We start from the raw sequence: 16,146 nt of genomic DNA, 5'->3' as shown, positions 1-16,146 counted from the left end.
AGCTGGGGCCTCGGGGACGCAGCTCCTTCTCCTGCTCCAACCTGGGGCCACCGTGGGCATGGATGCTGCTCTGACATAACAACATAATCTAACATAATCACCTGACATTTCCCCAACTCCTGTCTTTCAAATAATAGTGTAGTTCAGACTGTGCCCATTTTATAGATGGAAACCCCAAAGGTCACCTGACAGGTCCAGGATCACAGATCTGGGTAAAACAGCAGGGCAGCAAAATTGCCTGACCCGGGCTCTTTCCACTGCCCATGTCCCGAGTGGCCAAGCCGCCTCTGCTGGCCGCCGTGATCCCTGCTCCCCTGTAATGGAGAAGTACTGGAAAGTAACGAACTATATGGCAGAAATCACCAGACCACTCTGTATTTGGTTCCTTTTTCAATTTTTCACTCTGACATTGGGCCTAATTCACAAACTACTGCGTGAGCTGTGCAAAGCAGCACCTGTGTCTAGTGTAAGGTAGAGGACGTGGGGCAGAGGGGACGCCGGTCTCCTTCCTCTCAGGACACTGTCTCCCCTCGGAGCACAGAGAGAATTCAGCATTATCTTGGCCGGGCCTCCTCCCACCTCCTCGCTCGCTGCATCTCAGCACACTCTGTCCTAGAAAGCCTACTATGTCTTATCAAACCTCACCGAGACTAGTATTTCAATTCTACTTAAATTAACCAATTCAACCCATAAGTATTTTCTGAGCAGCTATTACATAGCTATGTAACTGATCTTCCAAACTGGGCCACTTTTTTCCCTAATAGTTCATTTTTAAGTAATCTCTACACCCGGACATGGGGCTCGAACTCCCAACAGCACACTCCACCAACTGAGCAGGCCAGGAGCTCCAACACTGATCACTTTGGAGGGAAGAGTGTGCTGGCCAGGAGGGCACAGGACAGGAGGCATAGACCTCACCGGCTCAGGAGGCTGCAGGCACAGAGGTGAACGGGGCACATGTGCCGGGGCCCTTGGGTATCCACTGCCAGCAAGAGGCTCAAGAACACAGGCCGGAATGTCATGCCAGCGCCCCTGAGTCGTGAGTCCAGCCAGGGGCCGGGATGGGAGAGGAGAGCTTCCGTGAGGAGGCACTTTCGGGGGCAACGGGAGCTCAGGATGTGTGGGAGGGAGAGCATAAGCCGGTGAGGCATGGGAAGGCAGAGGCTCGGGGGGCCCTGGGGGAGACACAGAGATGCCCCCTCCAAAGGACATTTGCACCTGGGATCCAGCCATGCATCCCTGCTGCTTCCGGGGGCCTCGAGGGTCCCCCCGCAGCCCGGCAGCCTGGGGACTGGGGCCAGGGACTGAGCTCAGTGCTTGCCAGGGTAGGAACACCCAACCACCCGGGGCACCTTAGTGAGATGCCAGCCGTGAACCCCATTCTACCTTTTCAAGCAAGATCTTCATGTCCGGGACGGTATTTAGAAAAACATCTGAGAAATGCAGGAAAGCTTTTCAGAAGGCATCAGGCTAGGACACAGCCAACGGGTACCCAGGAGGGGACGGTGGTGGGAGGGACCAGAGTGATGAGGAGGGCACAGAGGAGGACGCTGGTGCCCCCTGCTGCCCAAGAAGGGGCCAAAGGGAGCAGTCAGCAAGCACACACAGGCACACCCACACACCCCAGACACACACGCAGGCACACACGACAGACAGGATGCACAGACACACACAACAGACATGGCACACACACACAGATGCACCCGACAGGATGCACATGACAGATGTAGCAGACACAGGACAGACACGACACACACGCAGGCACACATGACATATGTAACAGACACAGGACACACACATGCAGGACACACGCAGGCACACTGGACACATGTAACAGACACAGTGGCATAAGTAGACACACAAAAACAGATACACACTCATTCAGAAAAACGGAAATTAAAGTGGCAAAGTCACAGTTTTTAAACAGCCGACCTATGAAGTTCATCTGACGCACAGACTTTTCTCAAGGAACCTCCAGTGAACCCGCCTGAGGACAGGAGGGCTGATGCCCCAGAGAAGCCCCTGGGGAGGTAGAGCCAGGTGGGGAGGGAGGCAGTTTGAACACCTGCAGCTTGGAGGCAAAGTGGTGGAGAACATGTGCCCGCCTTCCCGCGATGACCACGATGCCTTGGGACGAAGGCTTTCCTTCCGGAGGACACGCTGGCCCGTGTCCTGAGGGGCCCCCTCGCCTGTCCCCACCCCTGCTCCACACCCAGCTGGCCCCGTGCTCCGCTGCGGCACCGACGCCCAGCCCCGCCAGGCTCTGGAGCCCCGCTGAAACGGCCTCCATCCTCCCACATGCCCTCGTGTTGCCTCTGCAGTGACGCATTTCTTGTGAAATTATCAGAAAGAAAAGCTAGAGTTGGGTTTGTTTTAAATCTTCATTAGGCAGAAAAAGTTCCAGAAGAGTTCAGTGTCCATCCAACCCTGCCCCCAGCACCCAGACTCCGAGGTTCTCATCATCATCCCAGGTGATGGCTAAAATCACATTGTCACCTGCTCCTTGCACGACACAGATGTCACAGCTAGCCCACGTGGGTGCAGAGTCTGGTCTGAAAGAGTCTGCATGTTTAGGCTGCTGACAAGAAGCCCAGCCTGCACGTAGCAGCTACTTCAGTTGTGCGAGGGGAACTGAATCCTGCTGCTTACCATCCCTCCTGAGTAGAACAATGGAAGGTACGGAGGGAGCTCTTCTCATCTGCATTTTTAGAAATGAGCTGTGAGTTGGGGCACCCGGTGGCTCAGTCGGTTGAGCATCTGACTCTTGGTTTCGGCTCAGGTCCTGCTCTCAGGGTCGGGGAATCAAGTCCCGCGTCAGGCTCTGCACCCAGCACAGTCTGCTTGGGATTCTCTTTCTCCCTCTCCCTCTGCCCTCCTCCGCCCCACATGCGCTTTCTCTCCAAGATGAACAAATGAATCTTTTTTAAAAAATGAGCTGTAAGTTAATCCAATTCTCCACATTCACATATAAGGCCATCGTGATGTCCCAGGGTGTGTGTGCGTGTAGAGCACCAGAGTTCCACCGCAGTGCAGACATTTTTTAGCCTACTACCTATCATATGTGGATATAATTTAGAGACGGTTGTTCACAGCAAACACAACTTCCTAGATTTCTCAAGAAGAGGCCACCACTCAAAGGGGACTCCACATCTTAGGATGGCACCAAAGCCCACGTCTCCATGGGTCCTCCCTCCTTTCCCCCAATGAGATCCACGGAGAAGGGTTTCTGGACTCATGTGAACAGGGACACGATAACAGCTTTAAGTGAGGACAAGTCTCTGCTAGAAGCAGGTCCCTACTAGAGGTTCTGGGAGGTTGGTGCCTGGACCTGCTCCACCGCCACCCATCAGCCCTCCTTCCCACTCCCCGCCCTCCCTGCCCCTGGCAGCCCCCTCCTCGGGGGGGGCACAACTCAGGGTGTGAGACACACAGCTCAGAGGCTCTTGGGCTCTCGATTAAAGGATGCTACTACCACTGTCTAAAATATGGTGCAAACCCATGGAAACAAGGATGGGCCACAGCAGAGCAGGAACATACACAAGAGGGGCAGCAGGGCAGCCAGGACACCTGTGTCTATGCAGTGCTCACAAGCATGAGCCAGACGATGAGCAGGAGGGGGAGTACGTGCTGACACCCGCACACGGCCCTCAGCAGCCCAGACACTGAGACATGGAGAGCAGGACACAACACAAATTTGCGGGAAGATAAAGAGCAAAGTGCACTTGTGGTCTTCACACAAAGATCCAATGAAGCAATGGTGATGACCTGATTCCTATCCTAACCCACATCAGTGAGGCTCTGGGTCTAATCCACATCTAAGGAGCCGCAGGGTGGAGCCTCAAATTGGTGGGGAGCTCGGTGTAAAGGACAGACCACAAGTGTCTGGGTGCAAACGTGTGCAGTCGCTCTGCAGCCTTCTGTGCACGAAGCCCGCGTGGTGAGCACAGATCCTTGCTCCAAGTTCTTCAACGGGTGTTTGTACTGGACGGGCTGGGCCTAATCCCGGGACCGGGACTTACACAGACAACCTGGTGCAGATCAGATGTGGACTGGAGAGGGGCAGGGAGGGGCGAGGAGGGGCGGGGAATAGCAGGGCAGCTCCTTCCCGGTGAGTCCAGAAAGAAGGTGGTGCTCCCGGCACCTCCCCACCTCCCCATCTCAACCCCTCCCCACCTCCCCACCTCACCCAGGCAAAGAGCCTGTGCTGCAGGCCTGGAATGTGTTAAGTCCTGCCTGTGAGCAGGAAAAGCTGAGCTTTGCCATGAAACAGTCATCTCTGTACCCAGAAAGGCTGACCTGGGAGGCAAGCCTGGCACAGGAGGCTGACCACCATGGAGGAGCAGTGGCAGGGGATGCAGCAGGCTTTCCGAGGTCCTGACGAGGACCTGAGACGCAGGTGGCCCTATGATGCGCCCCACCCCCACCCCCCACCCCCGAGCTGTGGACAAACAGGGCAAGACCAGCACTTCAAGCCACAGCCGCTCACAGCCCCGGGGACCGAGCATGGGGTCAGCAGACAGCCAGCAAGCCCCCGCCGAGGCCGGGACACAGTGGCGCCAGGACCCCCCAGGCCGGGTCGCCCCAGATGGTGGGGAATGTATTTGTGGTGCTTCCCCACGCAGCCTACAGAAGGATACTGAACCCAGTGCCGAGCCAGGGGACACAGTCTTCGAGAATCTGAACAGCCTGTTAGAAGCCACAGGCACACAGAGGATGCTGCCAGTGAAGGCTCAGAGGGAGGGGAATGTTCTGGAAACAGGAGGGAGAGTCCCTGTTAGGAGGTGGCAGAAACAGAAGCGGGGCAGCGGGCTGGGTGGACCAAGGGTCCCGCGCGGAGAGCGAGGTGGCACCTGGCCTGTGCCTGGCTGCAGATTGTGGAAGGTGACAGAAGGAACAAGGGAGTCACAGTGAGAACAAAGGAACCCAGATGTGAGACTCGAGGGCTCTGACGTGCTCAGCCCCACTGGCAGGAACACCCGCTAACACTCAGAGACTTGCTGCTGGAAAGTGCCGCAGAGAGAATAGGCTAAACCCTCAAGACCAACAGGCCAGGGTGCAGGGACAGGAAGTTCCAGCTGGAGGGTCAGACAGAGGCTGGGCAGAGAGGGTGAGGGCCTTGTCCCCCTGGCAGGCACCAGGGGAGACAAGAGACCATCTCAGGAAGACCTGGGGGTACGGCTTGGTGTATGGACTGCGGAACCCGCCTCACAAGACCCTGCCAGCCTGCACCGGACACGGGTGGCTATGTGGCCCAAATGTGCCCGCAGGGGTGAGCTGGTGGTGTCCCTGGCTGCACCTGCCAGCTGCCCCATGAAGGACAGAGGAGGGCCGGCGGGCAGGGCTGAGAGACGGACCTGGGGCCACTGCAGGCCCTCCAGTGGCGTCTGCCATAGGAATGGCCATGGCCAGTGGCTCCTCTGACCTCCCATTCTCCTGTTTGAACATTATGTCAGCAGCTATCACCCCACACCTGTCCCAGAGCCATGTGACGGGCAGATGACTTCATCGCTTCACGGGTCAGATGAGGAAGGAACGTGCGGCAGGCAGTGACCCCAATGGCACATTATACCCAGAAGCCAGATGCACGCCTGGAGCTGACCCAAGGCTGCTGCTGCCCTTGTGGCCAAGAATCTAGAGGTGACAAGTATGCTCTGCATAGATGAGGTCGTGGCCCCTGGGGAAGCAGGTGCCGCTCACATATGCAGGGGCCCGGACGCCACCCCTAGAGCGACACCTTTTTGCAATCTGCTCCCATGAGTACAGGCAAGACCCGTGACCGACCTGCTTCTGACAGGATATGAGAAAGGTGGTGGGATGTCACTCCTGTCATTCCGCCGTGTTCTATGGCAAAGGTAAAATTCAGGTCAGCTGATCTTAAGTTCATCTAAAGGGAAATTGGTCAAAAAAGTTTGAAAGTCACTTTTCCAGAAGAGGACCAACTGCACTTTCATTTGCAGACCTCTGGCTATCTCTACCTAAGGAAGGCTGCCAAGCTCTGGTGTTGGGGGGCGAAGGCGGCGGCAGCAGCACCAGGAGGATGGGGGACAGCAGACCCGCAGCCACGTGGCCTGACATGCAGTATGGCACGCCGTCTGGCACAGGGAGGCGACGCAAACCACCATCAGTAAGGGCGCTGGGTCGTGGGGGCGGGAGTGAAGGCTGCTGCATCCCAGATACGCTAAGGCAGCACCGCCTCCGTCCCTGTGGGCTACATGGGGCAACCTTGCCCCGCCCCACACTGCGCTGCTGGGGGGATGGCAAGTCTGAGCAGGCTCCCAGGGAGGCTGTTCCCAGCCAGCGAAGGCGCCAGTCCACGCTAGGAATAACAGGAGTAAGAGGTAAAGAACACAAGGGGCTGGGGGTGGCGGGAAGACCTTTCAGAAAACAACTTTTCTGCCCTGAAGAAAAACAGCATTAAAAACATAAAGGTAGGCGTGACGTGAACTAGAAAGCCACGGAGGGAGAATCCCGGGGAGCAGCGTCTCAGCACGGGTTCCTAGCAGCAGGGCACCAGGCCGCCCAGAGCAGACAGACAGCCGTACACACGAGGTTGAGGCCGGGGCAGGAGAGAGGAGACGGCAGGCGGCGCCTGTGGGTAGACGTGCACAACGCCCAGACGTACCTGGTGTGCAGAAGACTGAAGGAAACATTTCAGAGACGACCTGGCACAAAACAGACTTTATTCCGGTTTACAGAGAAAGATGCAATGGGGGATCTTTCCCCAAAGCCAGAACTTGAACACCAGTTATGGACAATGACAGAGAGAGGAGGAAGGAGGAAGACGCGTGGCCTGCTGGGCACTAGGTTGACACAAACGTCACGAGCCCCAGAGCCAAAGAGCACAGGAGGCAGACACTTATTAGGAGCACGGACTCCCAACACGCCTGTGCGCTGCACACAGGGAGGGGTGACTGAAGAGCACCATCCCACACTCTCGTTACCCTGTAACTGTTACCGTGCACACGTACACACAAATCGCTGCCCTCCGAGGGGCCCAGCTAACTAACACAGGAGGACACTGACCTCTGTCGTTTGAGAGCCTCCAGCACATCAGTCCCCAGCCCCGAGAGGTCCATGTGCCTGGAACAGCCCTGAGCCCGGCTTCCAGTCTCAGGCTGTGGGTCATATTCCCTGCAGCAAAGCATCCACCTACAGCATCACGACTTCCCTGTGAGCGCAGCACCTCTGCCCATCACCAACCCCATAAGTCATGCGCTGACCCAGTGGCCACGTAAGCCCCAGGTTGCAGGTGCACAGAAACCCCGAGAACACTCACGTTTGTTGTAGCAGGTGGCCAGCACGCCTCTGTCCGCAGGACTGGTGCTGATGTGCCAGATCTCACCCACCTGATGGAGGAGGACGTTTTTGTTGATAATGTTGTTTTCATCATCAAAATCTATGATGTGGATCTACAAATACAATGGAAAAGAACATCAGGACCTCACTTCCCATGTGCCTGAGTTAAACAGAGTGACTACAAAGAATAATCACATGCATCTTTAACATCTTTAATTAACTGTTACTGTTACCACACTGATGGTAGATACACTTCTGTGAGCTCACCTCCCTGTGTTCTTCTCAAAAGACAAGTCCGAAATCCCCACAGAGTATTTGGCTGGCACCAGGGCCAGAGTTGTCAAGGGTTGTGCCAAAGAGCCTAGAGCCTCTGAGGCCCACGCGTGGCTGCGGGGCACAAGGAGCAGTGCGAACAGAGCTGTGAGAACAGCACGCAGCCCGGGCCAGGAAGGAGCCTGGGTGAGGATGGTTACCCGCGGACGGTGGACTGTGGCAGCTTCTCCTCTACCTCTTTGTGGTCTGTATTTGTGATTTTGTGGGATTAATATGCATTACTTTGCAATCAGAACAAACAATAAATGCTGTTTTAAAAATGTTTCCATGAGACAGAACATGAGAGACTCCTAACTCTGGGAAACGAACAAGGAGTGGTGGAAAGGGAGGTGGGCGGGGGGTGGGGTGACTGGGTGACGGGCACTGAGGGGGGCACTTGGAGGGATGAGCACTGGGGGTTATTCTATATGTTGGCAAATTGAACTCCAATAAAAAATAAAAAATAAAAATAAATAAAAATAAATATAAAAATGTTTCCGTGACACCCAGAAGCCTCTCTGTGCCACGTGTGGCCCAGTGGGCCTGGTGCCTGTCTTCACTGCTTCCTCTTGTGCCCAGTGTTAAGAGAACAATAATCACCGGTCCCTGGAAGGGGTAGCTCTGGACTCAGGATTCAAACCCCACATGGACACCGCAAGCCTGTGTGACTGTGCGTCCGTGCAACACTGAAGATAAAGATTACAAGAAACACCACGGTGAAGCCAGTGCACACTCGGGCCTCCCCTCGCCTCTGCAGGAAGAGATGAATAACCATTCCTGTTACTTTTACTTCTAAAACTGCTTTCAGGAGCACCTGGGTGGCTCAGTGGTTGAGCATCTGCCTTGAGCTCAGGTCGTGACCCCGGGGTCCTGGGATCGAGTCCCACATCCAACTCCCTGCAGGGAGCCTGCTCCTCCCTCTGCCTGTCTCTGCCTCTCTGTGTGTCTCTCAAGTATAAATAACTAAAATCTTCAAATAAATAAATACATAAATAAAACTGCTGCCTGAGCGGCTCCATCGGTGAAGTGCCTGCTCTCTGCTCAGGTAACCATCTCGGGGTCCTGAGATTGAACCTGGCATTGGCATCAGACTCCCTGTTCAGCAGGAGTCTGACTGTCCCTCTGCCCCCGCCCCTGTCCCTCCCCTGTGTGTCCACCCTCTCTCCCTCTCTCTCAAATAATTTTTTTAAAATAAATAAATAAAACTGCTTTTGGTAAGTTTTTCCCTCCACACATGAGAGAATTTTACCTGTAAATATTTTCTCCCTCCATGGACATATTACACATTTAAAAAGCCATCAGTAATTACTAAATAATTGATTCCTGAGAAAAATATTTGGCAGTACTTACTAAGGTTAAACATGCACATGTCCTATGCCCGTACCTACTGCTGGCTCTATACCCAGCTGACACCTGGGCAAAGGACACGCACCAGAGAGCTCACGGCAGCTTCGTTCATGATGCTGCACCAAGAGCGGTGCACAGCCCAGACGTCCATCTACAGTGGGACCGGGAAGTAAGCAGTGGCATATCTGTAAAACGGGCCGCAGGGCCTGTCGGTGATGGTGGTGGTGGTCCTGTGGGCATGGGGTGGGTGTCAGTGTGTGCATGAGTGTGTAAAAGGTGTCAGACTGGCTACTTTAGACACATGGAGTGTGGGTACATTACACCTTACACACAAATCCACTAGAGTGAGTATAACCACAAAATTCAAAAGTGAGAAAAAATCATTCTTTATTGTATCTCATGACATTAACATTTAAAATAAGAATTCTGTGAGGCTGATTGAATGGTGACAACGCACCCTGGGAAGGCTGTGGTAAAATCGGTACACATCGTACATTTGAATAATTCTTTCTAAAGATTTATTATAACATGTAAATAGAAACTACATAAATGTTGAAATTGATATAATTTGATTTCTTAAAACCTGTCCCAGAGAATGAATGAACAACAAGAAAATTATGGATTATTATATAGTTTTAAAAATCATGAAAAAGACGGGGCGGAGCACCTGGGTGGCTCAGTCAATTGAGTGTCTGACTCTTGGTCTGGGCTCAGGTCATGATCTCAGGGTCATGGGATCTCAGCGGGGAGTCTGCTACTCCCTCTCCCTCTGCCCCTCCTCTCTTTCAAATAAATAAAATCTTCTTTAAAAATCATGATAAAGAGCAATTATAAATACCAAAAATACTACGAAAGCATTAAAGTTTACAAGCAGAATATAAAATGGCACGCAATTATATAAAAGTCACACGTGAACACAGACTACTAGGCAATATACAAAATCCGGAATAACTTTTGTGTTGTTAGGGTAATGAGTAAATGTTTTTCTTCATTATTTGACAGATTTCCTACTTATCTGGAAATCCATTAGGACTGAAAACATGAATGAATGCGCCGAAATGCACTTCTTTCCTGTTCCCTCCTTTTCTGTGCCTCTGCCGTGCGCTAAAGGGCCAGGAGCCCCACACGGTGACACCACCAGAGCTCTGGCGTCAGAATTCCCGTTTGCTGGCTCCATCCGCCCACCCCAAAGCAAGCCCGCCGTCCGCTGCACTGACCCCCAGCGCCCTGCGCCCTGGCCTCTTCCCGCTGGCCCAGGACCCCTGGCTGCCGGGCCCTCCTGCCCAGCGCCCCCACCCTGCTCCAGGCCGCGCTCACCTGGGGAAGGGCCTTCCCTCTCACAACCTCGCCAGGACACCCTTCCGTCACCAAGAACATGCTGTCCACAGGCTCCAAGGCCTGCCCCAAAGTTCCTCTAGGCTCCTTTCTACACCTCCGGGCACACGGACACAGCAGGAAGGAGGGCCAAGCCCAAGACCCTCCCAAGTCCTCCTCTCCTAATCTGACACGCACTGATACTACGGCCCTTAACCTTCATCTGCAAGCCTGACAGTCTAAGGTTCTTCCACATAGCATCGCTCACAGTGGGTTCGTGGGCAGGCCCACAGAACACATCTTCATGAAATGTTATGTTCAGGAAGGACCGTAAGACGCCAGGACAATGAAGAGATGGGTCATAACGGCCAAGAGGTACATGGGCCAGGCACAGTGCTATTTGACGCACATTATTTCTACTAATCCTTAACAGAGCCGCGTGCACCATTAGCCACAGTCCACAGGTGGAGGAACCCAGGCCTCAAAGGTGAAGCCGGGTGTCTCATTCGGTCAGAAACAGCATTCCAGAGCAGGTGCTCTGAAGCCCCAGGCCATCCGGGGCGCACGGAGGCTCCCCGCTCTCCCCTGGGCTTTGCAGCAGGTGAGCAGAAATCAGCTCCTGACTTCAGAGGAGACCAAGGCTCCAACCATCTGTCCTCAGGACACGACCCACTCCCCAGCTTACGCTGGACACACAAAGAAATACTCGGAGGAATACATTTACGCAGCTCCAGGCCAGTTATGAAGACAATTCCAAGACAACACTGTAACTCGTGAGTGCAAAAGATTATGGGGGCACGGAAGGAAGACCAATGAACACTGGCTAAGAGGGCCGGGCAGACGTGGTCATCTGGGTAGCGCTTAATCTTCACTTGATGTGCTTCACACCATATCTGAGTTTTTTAAATGTTTTAACAGCTTATAATGAAGACCAAACTCATCTATTTTGAATTACCATTATTAAGTCTTTTACAGTCGGGTTTACTAGTGCAGGGTTACAGGCCCAGATGACTCTCTATATAAGAAGTTAGGAGGAAGAGTCATAAAATTCATTAGGAAGCCCATAAAGATGTTCACGCTCGTCATCTTCCTGGAGAATCGGGCCTTAGAGTAGGGCGTCCCTTGTCCCTTGCCCACAGACCCTGGCTCCTCTGTGGCCTGGAGCCAGACTGGAGCCTGTCATTGTCACTCCAGGCCATTGTATGGTCTCTCCACTTCATCTCTCCTCCTGAACTGAAGGTAAACAAATTCTTATCAATTTTTTTAAAAGAAAAAAAAATAAATAATGGATAAAATTAGAAATAAAAACTTAAAAGCTCCCTTCTTAGGGAAAGCTAAGAATCAGCGGCTTGGCCACAGGCACATCATCCTGTGGCTGGCTTTGGCCTGTGAGCCACCAGGATAGACGGGTCCAGCCACCAGGATAAAGGACTGGGCTCGCCCACCCTCAGCAGACTGTCATGCACAGAAAACGAACAGGCTGCCTCCAGGCAGGTCCTTAAGAAGCACACAGGACACCGCAGGTGGCTAGAGGCCTGAGAGAGCAAGTGGTTCGGATGGCCTCGTACCTCTGCGCTCTCTCCTCGTGGCTCTAGTCAGCACCCCTGAAACTCCGTCTCAGCACAGTCCGTTCAGCCTCAGGGGATACACGGGATGCCCAACCGTCTGGGATCCGAGGACCTGCTTCCAGGCTTGATTATGCCACTTCCTGGCCACTTCACCCTGAGGAAGTCACTTGTTCTGGGTTCTTGCTTCAGCTTAAGTATATTTAGGAAAATGGATTTCTAGGATTGCTTTCTGAACTGAAACATCTAGTGATCCTTTAGCTAAGACTTTAAGTGACAAGTCAAAGGAACTGGAGGGTATTATGCTGAGTGAAATAAGTCAATCGGAGAAGGACAAACATTATAGGGTCTCATTCATTTGGGGAATATAAAAAACAGTGAAAGGGAATAAAGGGGAAAGGAGAAAAAATGAGTGGGAAATATCAGAGAGGGAGACAGAACATGAAGACTCCTAACTCTGGGAAACGAGCTAGGGGTGGTGGAAGGGGAGGTGGGCGGGGGTGGGGGGACTGGGTGATGGGCACTGAGGTGGGCACTGACGGGATGAGCACTGGGTGTTATTCTATATGTTGGCAAATTGAACACCAATAAAAAATAAATTCATAAAAAAAAAAGCAAAGTTAACATCAAACATGCTGCACTTTCCCCAATACCTAATACACCCACATGGCCACCATTTACCTGCCTGTATTACGTCTATCCTGAAGCTAATAAGTCCCAGTATATGAACATCCTTCTCCGTGAAGCCAAAGCATGCCTGGCAGCCAGGAGAGAGGGAGGGAGGGGAAGAGAGAGAGAGAGAGTGAGTGAGAGAGACAAGGAGGGAGGAAGGGAGGGAAAGTGAGAGAGGAGGGAGGGAGGGAGAGAAAGGAAGAAAGGAAAGAAGGAAGGCAGGCAGGCAGGCAGGCAGGCAGGCAGACCTGCGTTCTACACCCTCTTGGCACCCAGTGAGGGCATTTCCTAGAAAAGCAGTGTCCTAGTCCATGTGGGCTGCTGCAACAAATCCCACCAACTGGGTGGCTTATAGACAAGAGAAATTTATTCCTGCCAGATCTGGAGGCTGGAAGTCTGAGAGCAGGGTGCCAGCATGATCGGGTCTAGTGACAGCCGTCGTCCTGGATCAGATGGCCACCCTCTCGCTGTGTCCTCCTGTGGTAGAAGGGGTAGGAAGCTTTGGGTCAATCCCATCCATGGCAGCTCCACTGTCATGACCTAAGCACCTTCCACAGGCCCTACCCCCTCACACCATCACCTGGGGGGTTAGGTTCCAACCTATGAATCTGGGGGAAACAAACATCCAGACCATAACAAGCGGACAAGATGGAAGCCTTTCACAGCATCTGCTCCAGGGCTGGGGAAAAAGCTGGAACCTAAACAGGTCACCGCAGTACCTCCAGCTGTGTTTTTATTATATGCTTTTAGATAAAAATCCAACAACTAAAAAGACATAGAGAACTCTATGTTTCAAAAAGAAATTCTGAGGTGTAATCAATAATGGGAAGAAGGGGTGTGGAGCGGGGAGACGGGGTTCGGTTAGTCTGGGCTGGGGCTGAGATCCTCCATGTCTAACAAAGGCCCAGGTGACTCTCAGGGTCACTGAGGACAAGCTTACAGGCAGCAGGGCTCATGAGCAAAGCTGTTCTTACTCAAAACACAAACAAAAAAATGGAGTTTACAAATTAAAAACAAAAAGGAAAAAAATCGATCCAGGCAATGAAGCCACTGAGTGTCACTCCCTTCAGGGATCCGCCTTTCCACGGCCTGTGCTGAGAGAGGACAAGTCTGCGTGCTTGTCACCCTGGCACTCATCTCCCAGGTAGCAAAAGACAAAGGAAATCTTTGGGAAAAGCACAGCACAGAAGCAAATCAACTCCTTCAACCTGGAATCCCTTGTTTTGAGTCTCTGCGTAAAGTGCCCCCACTGGAGGCTCCCGGGTGGCCCAGTCTGTTGGGCGTCTGTCTCGGCCCAGGACGTGATCCTGGGGCCCTGGGATCAAGTCTCACATCAGGCTTCCTGCTTAACAGGGTGTCTGCTTCTCCCTCTGCCCCTCTCTGCTTGTGTTTGCTCTTTCTCTCTCTCGAATAAATAAAATCATTAAAATATAAATAAATACATACATACATAAAATCCCCCAATGAACGTGCCCTCTGTGGAAAGAACCCCACCTTCCCCACCTTCCCCACCTTCCCATGAAGGAGAATCCAGAAAGATGAAAGACTCCACGCACACTCATCCTGCTCCCAACACGGAACCCCGTGCAAACTACGGACAGAAAGTAAAGCAGTTCATCTGACAAAAAAAGGCCAGCAACTGTGACAGCTCCAAAAACTTTCAGAAAATAGCACAGCTGAATTAATTGGGACTGATTCAGGGACTGGCACTTTCTAGGGAATTAATGACTGCCCAGGAGCTGATGGCCCCAGGCAAAGCCAGAAGCCATTAACCCTCACCAGCCAGCCAGCAGCCAGCCCATCAGAGGCCTGTGAGCAGGACCCCCCAACCCCCCCCACCTCCGCCTGGGCAGCCTCATCTGGGGCCGCCCCCATTACCAGCACCAGCACAGCCCCCAGCACCAGCACCATCTGTGTGGGTATCTGCAGGGAAGCAAGCAGGACGCCTTTAGTTTGCAACCCTGACCACCTGTGCTGCAGGGTGGGGGTGGGGGGATAGGAGGTGGAAGGGGAAGGGGAACAGCTGTGTTTCTGCCACATTCCAGCTCGCTCATCTGTGAAAACCCTCACAACTGTGCAGGGCCAACCCCCCACCTGCCTAGAAATGGGGTCGATGACATGCGTCCACTGAAGTCACAGGTGTGAGACTTGTCCCCACCCAGTCCTGAGCAGCTCCTCCGCTTCCCCATCCTGCAGGTGTGTGTGTCTCTGACCCTTGGCCAACGAGCCGCCCCTGGGGCACAGGCCCCACTTCCCTGGCCTATCCCAACACCTGGCTGTGGAGCCGGCCACCCCCAGCATCGGCAGACAAGCAGGAGGGGCCGCAGGAGCCGGGGTGCAGAGGGGCCAGTTGTCATCACTGGCAAATGCACCAGGTAATCATGTTATAACCAGAACATCAGTGGGCAGGGCGCCTGGGCAGCTCAGGGAGAGGAGTGTCCGACTCTAGGTTTCAGCTCAGGCAGGATCTCAGGGTCATAGAATCAAGCCCTGCTTCTGGCTCCACACTCCATGGGGAGGGAGTCAGCTTGAGACTCTCCCTCTCCCTCTCCCTCTGCTCCTCCCCACCCCCCACGTGGACTCTCTCTCTAATAAATAAGCCTTTATTAATAATAATAATAATAATAATATCATCATCAGTGGGAAACAGAGGAAGGACAGTACTGCTTCTAGAGAGCAGCAGGATGGGGAATGCTGTGCTCACGCCTCCCGGGTTGGGGGGTGGGTCCTCTTGGCAGCCCCGGCTGGCAGCCAGCCTCTGAAGACACACGTGCTGCGTGTGAGGGGAACCAAGCCCATCACGCAGGAGAGAACACAGGTTGTACAGAGGAGGAACATGCACGGGACATGTGAGCAGGGCACGTCATGTGTGAGGGGAACATGCACACGCATGCTGTGAGCGAGGGCCCATTAGGCACCCCCTCCCTCAAGCGAGCAGCAGCCCCCAGACTGCACGAGTCCCTCTTCCCTGAGAGACAGCCACTGGAAACCATTTTCATAAATAAACCATTCTCACCTGACATTCTTCCAGAAGAAAAGTGACACACACACATGTTCAGAAAAATGAAAATTACCTCACAAATGTTTGCAATACCCAAAGGTAACCGGGGTCAAAGTGTGAGGCTTTTTGACCTGTTTCCTCCTAGTCTTTACTGTACATAGATACTCAATTTTGTACTTTATCCACAGCTGTTCTAATTGAGGTGTAACTGATGTGACATAACATTAGTTGACGTATATGCCTAATGATTCAATGCTTGTGTCTACTGAAAAATGATTTACTTTTCTAACACAATCGTGATCACACAATATATACTATTTTAACATTTCACTGAATCGTCTAACGATTCTTAAATTACGAACCATACGAGTTTATAACTTAATGAGCGCAGTCAATGACAACCACTGCACCATGAGGAACCAGGTTCAATCAGATCCAACCAGGAGAAACTGCCAGCATAGACAGCAGCTTCAACCAAACTAACACGGGCACGTTTTGTTTGCTTCTAATTGTTTTGCAATTATTTGTACCATTACAATAATATTCCTTGCATATAAAGCCTTCCCTATGTTTTGGGTATAGGAAATGAGGGTTAAGTAATATAAACATTTATTTATAAAGCTCTTAATATATGTCACC

The 16,146-nt window shown here is 52.7% G+C and overlaps 1 protein-coding gene across 2 annotated transcripts in view; it reads right to left on the bottom strand.

Moving 5' to 3' along the window:
• EIPR1 (EARP complex and GARP complex interacting protein 1) overlaps nt 1–16,146 on the bottom strand; it is a 122,205-nt gene that overhangs the window by 90,047 nt on the left and 16,012 nt on the right. For both annotated transcript variants that reach the window (XR_012003260.1, XM_072767823.1), the window contains exon 3: nt 7,277–7,409. Coding sequence is in view for 1 of the 2 variants with exons in the window: in XM_072767823.1 (XP_072623924.1) it covers nt 7,277–7,409 (133 nt within the window). In the remaining variant the exon portion in view is untranslated. The remainder of the gene's footprint in view (nt 1–7,276; nt 7,410–16,146) is intronic.

The sequence above is a fragment of the Vulpes vulpes genome, chromosome 8, assembly GCF_048418805.1.
Source record: "Vulpes vulpes isolate BD-2025 chromosome 8, VulVul3, whole genome shotgun sequence".
Lineage (NCBI taxonomy): Eukaryota > Metazoa > Chordata > Mammalia > Carnivora > Canidae > Vulpes > Vulpes vulpes.
The sequence above is the reverse complement of the archived record's forward strand: the minus strand, read 5'-3'. Positions and strand labels throughout refer to the sequence as shown.